The sequence below is a fragment of the Zingiber officinale genome, chromosome 4A (genome assembly GCF_018446385.1).
Source record: "Zingiber officinale cultivar Zhangliang chromosome 4A, Zo_v1.1, whole genome shotgun sequence".
In the NCBI taxonomy this organism is placed as follows: domain Eukaryota; kingdom Viridiplantae; phylum Streptophyta; class Magnoliopsida; order Zingiberales; family Zingiberaceae; genus Zingiber; species Zingiber officinale.
Genome location: NC_055992.1, coordinates 27,995,770 through 28,002,963, shown reverse-complemented (window position 1 = coordinate 28,002,963; position 7,194 = coordinate 27,995,770). Strand labels below are relative to the sequence as shown.

The following is a 7,194-nucleotide window of genomic DNA, read 5'->3' as shown; positions in this document are numbered from 1 at the left end:
ACAGACTTATAAGGTAATTACAAATATAAAAATGAGTAGCAAGATAAACAATAAGTATATAAGTAAAAGCAAACTCAAGTTGATCTGATCTGAAGGCCTCAATGCCATGGCACTTCTCTCGGCGCTTTTGGGACCACACAAGTAGAGTTTGAAGCACTTTCTGAGCACAAGCACGAAGAATGATATTTGCAAGAGTTGTTGGAAGACGCTCCATCAACTCCCCTTTTATACAACTCGATTGGCACTTCTCCGTTTGATTGGAAGCCATATGGTCACCTGGGTAACTATTGATGTGGCTATAAATTCGATCCTCTTTGAGATAAGATTTTAACCTCCAGGTCAACTGAACACCCTTTGGTCACTCCCAGCTCAACCAAAACTTATCTAAGACCCGACTCATTCGGACTTGATCAGGTTGCCTTTCGGTTGTCCATATTTCCTTACAGTTGATAATATTCTCTGGTCAACTATATTTCCTTCCAGTCGATTGTTTTCTCTAGTCCCGAACTAGTCTCGCTCGAGCCTTTGTCTAGCTGTTGTTTCCTGCAAAAAAAACAAGCAAAACCTAGTACTTAGCTTACCTAAACCTACTAAGTTCCAATGCTTGGAGTTCACTCCTCCAAGATTTTTTTTGTCAACTAATCAACTCCCAACTGACTCTACTTGGACTTGTTTGTCAAACAATCAGCTCCTAGTTGACTCTACTTGAACTTGTTTGTCAAACAATCAACTCCCAGTTGACTCCACTTAGACTTGTTTCTCCTACACCTAGTTAGGATTTTTCCACTGCCTAACTTCACTTACTAGGACTTTGTTACTGCCTAACTTCATTCACAAAAACTTTTCCACTGTTTAACTTCACTTACTAAAACTTTTCAATTACCTAAATTCACTCACTAGGACTTTTCTACTACCTAACTTCACTCACTGGAATTTTGCACTAACTTGCCAAGTATCTTGTTTTACTTGGACTTCTCACTCATTTCTAAGCTTTAAGTCAACCTTGACTTTGTTTGGACTCTTCACTGGACTTATTCAACCAAGATCAAGTTATTTGGTCACTACTAACCAAATTCCCTTAAACATATTATTCAAATCAAAACATCAAAATTCTAGAGGCGATTGCATCAACATTCTCTATATTCTAGAGGTGTTTGTCCCCACGAGAGTATGTAGTTGATTAGAGGGTGACAACTTTATTATAATGGGGTAAGGTGTCAATTTTCGACTAGCGTATACCCTCGGGGGGGGGAAGCTCTTGCACCCTTTAGCCACTTACACTATGTTTGGATGGGATGAGCGAAGGTTCATTAATGGAAGAAGGACGGGGAATTAAATTATTTATATTTTCTTTGTTTGGGAGGGAGGGAAGGTTCATTAACGTAAAATATGTTACCGTATTTGGGAGGAAAGTGAGAGTAATAAAGGTTAAATATATAAAGTTATAAAATTACCCTCACTTTTATTAAAGACTTACACATTTAAAAACCTAGTGCATCTTGCATATATTTATTGGTTAAGACTTATGCATTCAAGTAATTGTAATTCATTTGTCAAAGTCTTCCAATCATGGAACTTTCAAAATGAAGTTTTAACAATCTTGTAGATTAACAAAACAGTACCAGGAAGGTCATCCAACCCCCTCTGAACATAAGATACACTGGTTTTGGTTAAGAGATAAGTAGAAATTGTTGTCAAAGTAGACTTACATCTAATAACATTTTAATTTGTTAGGCCCAGAAGAGATACTGCGAGTGTCAGCATCGGTGTTGGCATCGGCATCAGCGTCGGCATTGATGGAGTGTAGCATTGGGCCGTGTGAGTCAAATGGTGTGAGCGTTTTTCATTACGATGTAAAATAATAATTTTTAGAATTAATATAATAAAATAGGGATAAAATTGAAATATAATTTTTTTTAGTTCTCTTTACCCTTCCTTACACTCTAAATTAGGATAAGAAATCCTTTCGTTTCATGGGTATGAAAAATTAAAATTTACCCTTCTTTACCTTTCCTTTCTATAGTTCACTTTCTAACAAATAAGGTTTTAAGTTTCGCTTCTCATTATTTATACTTTGCTCTCTTTCTCATAATTTATTTAGTAGTCGGTTATAAATTAATCTCATAATTTATTTTTTAATATAATGGATGAATGAAAAATACTTGGATGAACATAATCACGTAAGATGAGGTAAAATAATGATACTGAATATATTTCACACCTTTTTCTTCTCCCTCTTACCTCTTCTCTTAAGTTTTATTCTTTTTCTCTTCTTCGATCCTCGAAAAGAGCTCCCTGATCTCTTCCTCTCGTCCCATGTGTCATCCACGAAGTTGACTAAAGACACGTGGTGGAATACTAATGGTGGAAGGCTCAGTCTACTACGTTTCTGCTGCCAGTAACTAATCCCCACGTGTCAAAGCCGTTTCAGTTGGGTCCGTTTCGCCTCACGCGTTACGCACTGCCATTTTGTTTTTTAAAACCCCTTCCGGAACTCGAACATTGTGACTGTGGCCCTTCTCTCTCTCTCTCTCTCTCTGACTTGAAACGAAAACATGGCGACTCGAACACCCCTGCCTGCCCTCGCGATCTTGTCTCTCGTACTCTTCCACGCTGTCCTCGCCTCTCACGCCGCTTCCGCTGGCAAGGGAGGCGCCGATCTGGACCACGATGAGGAGGACCTCAGCTTCCTCGAGGAGGAGGACGACAGATCCGCCGCCGCCCATCCCGACAATGCCTTCGAACACCACTCCGATGAGTCGTATTCGGAGACGGAAGACGAAGTCGAGTACGATGAGAACTATACGGACGAAGGATTTGACGAAGCCGACCACGGAACTCACGAATCCACGCCCGCGATCGACGAGACCGACGTTGTGGTGCTCTCTGATGGCAACTTCAGCGACTTCGTGTCCAAGCACAGACATGTGATGGTGGAGTTCTACGCGCCGTGGTGCGGGCACTGCAAAGCCCTCTCTCCGGAGTACGCCGCGGCGGCCACGGCGTTACGCGAGGAGGACGTGGTTCTCGCCAAGGTTGACGCCACGGAGGAGAACGAGCTTGCGCAGCGCTTTGATGTTCAGGGTTTTCCCACCGTGATTTTCCTCATCGACGGCGTCCACAAGGACTACACCGGACAGAGAAATAAGTAAGTGCTTCGATATCGTCTTTAGCCGTACCAATAGATCTGGGCCTGTCTGCCCCGATGTTTGCTGATCCGACCTTATTGTCTTCAATATTTTATTTTCCCAAAAAAATACCTGTATCATGATCTTAGTTGCCTAATGACTTTTTTTTTTCTTTCTCTAGATTTCACTTCTTTTTGTGTACCATTCCTCTGCTCGTTTTTTGGACAGGAGTTCCTGCGTTAGCTTTATATCTCTGGTAAAGGAATACTAAATATCTACTTATACTTTTCGAGCAGGGACGCAATTATCACCTGGATCAAGAAGAAGATCGGGCCAGGAGTCCAAAATATAACTACCATTGAGGAGGCAGAAAAGATCCTGACTTCTGAAGACAAAGTTGTCTTGGGCTTTATTGACACGTTGGTGGTAATTCTATTATGACCGTTTTGTTTTTAAGTTTTGCTCTCTGGGCATATTCTAATAACTTCAAAACCAAACACAAATATGGCCGGTTTCTACCCTGTTGAAAGATGGCAGAGACAAAAATAAAGTTTGGACATGTGATTTGGTTCGGTTTCCTCTCATAGTTTATTGTGGAAAACTGAGATCTTAGAGTTGTTGACAACCTTTACTTAATGCTTGCTCAAAAACCAGCATATGTATTTAGGATAATGGATGTTTGAAGAATCAGATGCATAAAAGGTTGATATATAATATGTATGTTGGTTGACTAAATATCTCATTATCTAAATGCACACTGCTATCAGTTATATTCTTGAGAATACATTTGATATGCCCAATCATTTTTTACTGAGAGTTTCTAGGAAATATACTGCAGAACAGTTTTATTTAAGACAATCACTTTCTTCAGATTAACAAATTTTATTGTGCTATTAATATCTTTAGGGCGCTGAAAGTGAGGTGCTTTCTGCTGCTTCAAAACTGGAAGATGGTGTCAACTTTTACCAAACTTCCAATCCTGATATTGCAAAGCTTTTTCACATTGATCCCAATGCTAAACGTCCTTCTTTGGTATTATTGAAAAAGGAGGAAGAAAAGATATCCTACTATGGTATGCCCATTTGTGTTTCTATTTGAAGGTTCCGTATGTGAATTCAAGTGTAAGAGGTAGATATTGAATTTTTTGATTCAATTTATGTAGACGGCGAATTCGGTAAGTCAGAAATTGTTGATTTTGTATTTTCCAACAAGCTTCCATTGGTGACTACCTTTACAAGGGACTCTGCTCCAGAAATTTTTGAAAATCCTATCAAAAAACAGGTTGACCTCAAAACACCATAATTTCTCTTAGATATTTAAACCCAAATGTTCTTTCTTGACTGGAGTTTCCCCTTTTTTTTGCTCTCAGCTTTTGCTTTTTGCTACTTCAAATGATACTAAGAAAGTCATGCCAGCATTTGAGGGGGCTGCAAAATTCTTCAAGGGAAAGGTATGTGGTGGTACTTAATTTTCCCATTTACATTGTTTGATAATATTTGTAAATTTTGTTCTGATAATGTTATTCTGACTAGGTGTGTAATTCTATTTCTATAGTTTCTTAATCTTTCTTCCATTTTTTGAAGTTATTGCTTTTGTGCTTTGATATTATGCCCAAGATTTAGGTGGGTTTTATGCACTAATCCATAAGTCTCTGATTGGTGAGGTTACCTTTTTTGTATGAAGCTCATCTTCGTATATGTGGAGATGGATAATGAGGATGTTGGCAAACCAGTGTCAGAATACTTTGGCGTGGCTGAATCTCCAAAGGTAATTATTTTACCCTAGTTGGTGTCGTTTTGATATACTATCAGTCATTATCATCTCAAGTTTACCCAAAGTGGTTCGTTCCTTTATTTGTCATTTTCTGCTCCTTTTGATGATGATTCCTGTTTTATGTCTTATCTAGGTTTTGGGATACACAGGAAATGAAGATGCTAAGAAGTTTGTCCTTGATGGTGAAATCAACATTGATAATGTGAAGGTGACCACCATACACCTACTCCCTAGATTTAAATGATGCTATACAATAATTTTTTTAAACTTGAATTCCGGTGATATTTTAGATCAATACACTAATTTTTTGCGTGTCTGCTTATGAATTCTAAATATATAGTTTATTTTCTTGATTTTAGAAATTTGCCGAGGATTTTGTGGAAGACAGCCTTAAGCCCTTTTACAAGTCTGACCCAATACCCCTGACTGTAAGTGTTCCACAGTTTGTATCTTCACCTCGTGTTTATTATTTGCTGACGTTTTTTTTACAATAATATAAGCTTTTGTGGATTGCAGAATGATGGAGATGTGAAAATTGTTGTTGGAAATAACTTTGATGACATTGTATTGGATGAGTCCAAGGATGTTCTTCTCGAGGTAAATAATTCATTTGTCAAGGGCATGTAAAGCAGTTTCATTTATACCTTTTAATTGTTTCACATCTTGTACAGATCTATGCACCTTGGTGTGGACATTGCCAAGCACTAGAACCAACATATAACAAGCTTGCCAAGCATGTCCGGGGCATTAAATCTCTAGTGATAGCGAAGATGGATGGTACCACAAATGAGCACCCTCGAGCCAAGGTCTTGATTTGTACTTCAGTAACCCTTCACAGTCTGAATTTTAAATTGGCTTTTAGTCGTACTCATGCCATAAAATCTTATTGTTCAACACCTTAAGGATTATGAGTTTCAACTAAACTAAAATATACTATTTATCGATTGGTTTCTTCTACATATGGAAGAATTTCAATGTAGATTTTGGCTTGGTTAAATTATTTTTTAACATATAAGTTTATTGAATGTGGAAGGTGAATAATCTATTTAACTGGTTGCAGAGTGATGGCTTCCCAACACTCCTCTTCTTCCCAGCTGGAAACAAGAGTTTTGAACCTGTAAGTCCTAACTTGACATTGCAGATTTCTTCTCTAATCAATTCCACTTCTTCATGAGGATCTACTATATCATTGGAAGCATGACAATGATCTTATTCGCAGATCACAGTGGACACAGATAGAACACTCAAGGCGTTGTATAAGTTCATCAAGAAGCATGCAACAATCCCATTTAAGCTCCAGAGGCCAGCATCAGCTGCAAAAGAAGACGCATCAGCCATAATAGAAGAAACCCCAATGCCAACAACTGAGAAGAGTGCCACTACTGATGTGAAAGACGAATTATAGATCTCTGAAGGTGTAACATTGTTGCTGCAGCAATCCATCTTAGTAACTTAGTCCTGCAGATCCTTTGTGAACCCTATTAACTTCCTAGTCTTGGTAGTCTTTGATCGGAGGAATAGCAAATTCCAGATGCGCTCTAGAGAAATAGATGATTTACCAAAACCAATTTGCCTTTTGTGCGGAAGTATCTCAATCATTAGCAGTGTTATTGCACTTTGATTTACACCTGTCCGTTTACTAATTAAAGAACTTGGCGATTTTTTTAGTTGATACATAATGTAAATGGAGTGATTGGCATGCAAGGTTTCAATTGCTCGTCTTATCTGACTCCGAGCTTTTGACACAACAGGTCTTTCATTTGGCTTAGGCCAATTAATTAACTATTTATGGGACATAATTGATAGGTCGTTAGATAGGATTACCCACAATTATTTGGAGTGGGCATGCCTATTACCTAAACCTTTCTTCAATGATCCAACAAAATAATTACGCTATTCTTGTCATCATTTGTAAGATTACAATTGACATCAATTTTGTGTTTTCCTACCAAATAGAAATTTATTCCATATTATGGATCGAAATCATACCAGAGAGGGTTAATAGCATGAATTATAGACCTTTAGAATTCACTTTTTGAGTATACACATTGGAATCAAACAAACTGTACCAACACAAACATACTACAAGATACAAGAATTTGATGTGGTTGCCTCTAGATTGCTACTCTATGGTCCTAAAGTCCTCATCGTAAATTTCATTAACTTTCTTCTTTCCAACCTTAGCCGAGGTATAAGAAAGTAAGAAATTTATAATCTTAATAAAGGATATAGATTTAATTTAAGCACGAAAACCTGATGAAACAAGAAAAAAAGAAAATTACTTTATAGAGAT

The 7,194-nt window shown here is 37.9% G+C and overlaps 1 protein-coding gene across 1 annotated transcript; it reads left to right on the top strand.

The window, feature by feature from the left end:
• Positions 1 to 2,492: 2,492 nt before the first annotated feature.
• Positions 2,493 to 6,526, top strand: LOC121969752 (protein disulfide isomerase-like 1-4). The gene is made up of 12 exons (XM_042519986.1): positions 2,493 to 3,148; positions 3,425 to 3,554; positions 4,035 to 4,200; positions 4,291 to 4,409; positions 4,498 to 4,578; positions 4,812 to 4,895; positions 5,035 to 5,109; positions 5,261 to 5,329; positions 5,418 to 5,498; positions 5,573 to 5,707; positions 5,962 to 6,018; positions 6,121 to 6,526. The coding sequence occupies exons 1-12, from the start codon at positions 2,556 to 2,558 to the stop codon at positions 6,304 to 6,306; spliced, it is 1,776 nt and encodes a 591-aa protein (XP_042375920.1). The 5' UTR covers positions 2,493 to 2,555; the 3' UTR covers positions 6,307 to 6,526.
• Positions 6,527 to 7,194: the final 668 nt, after the last annotated feature.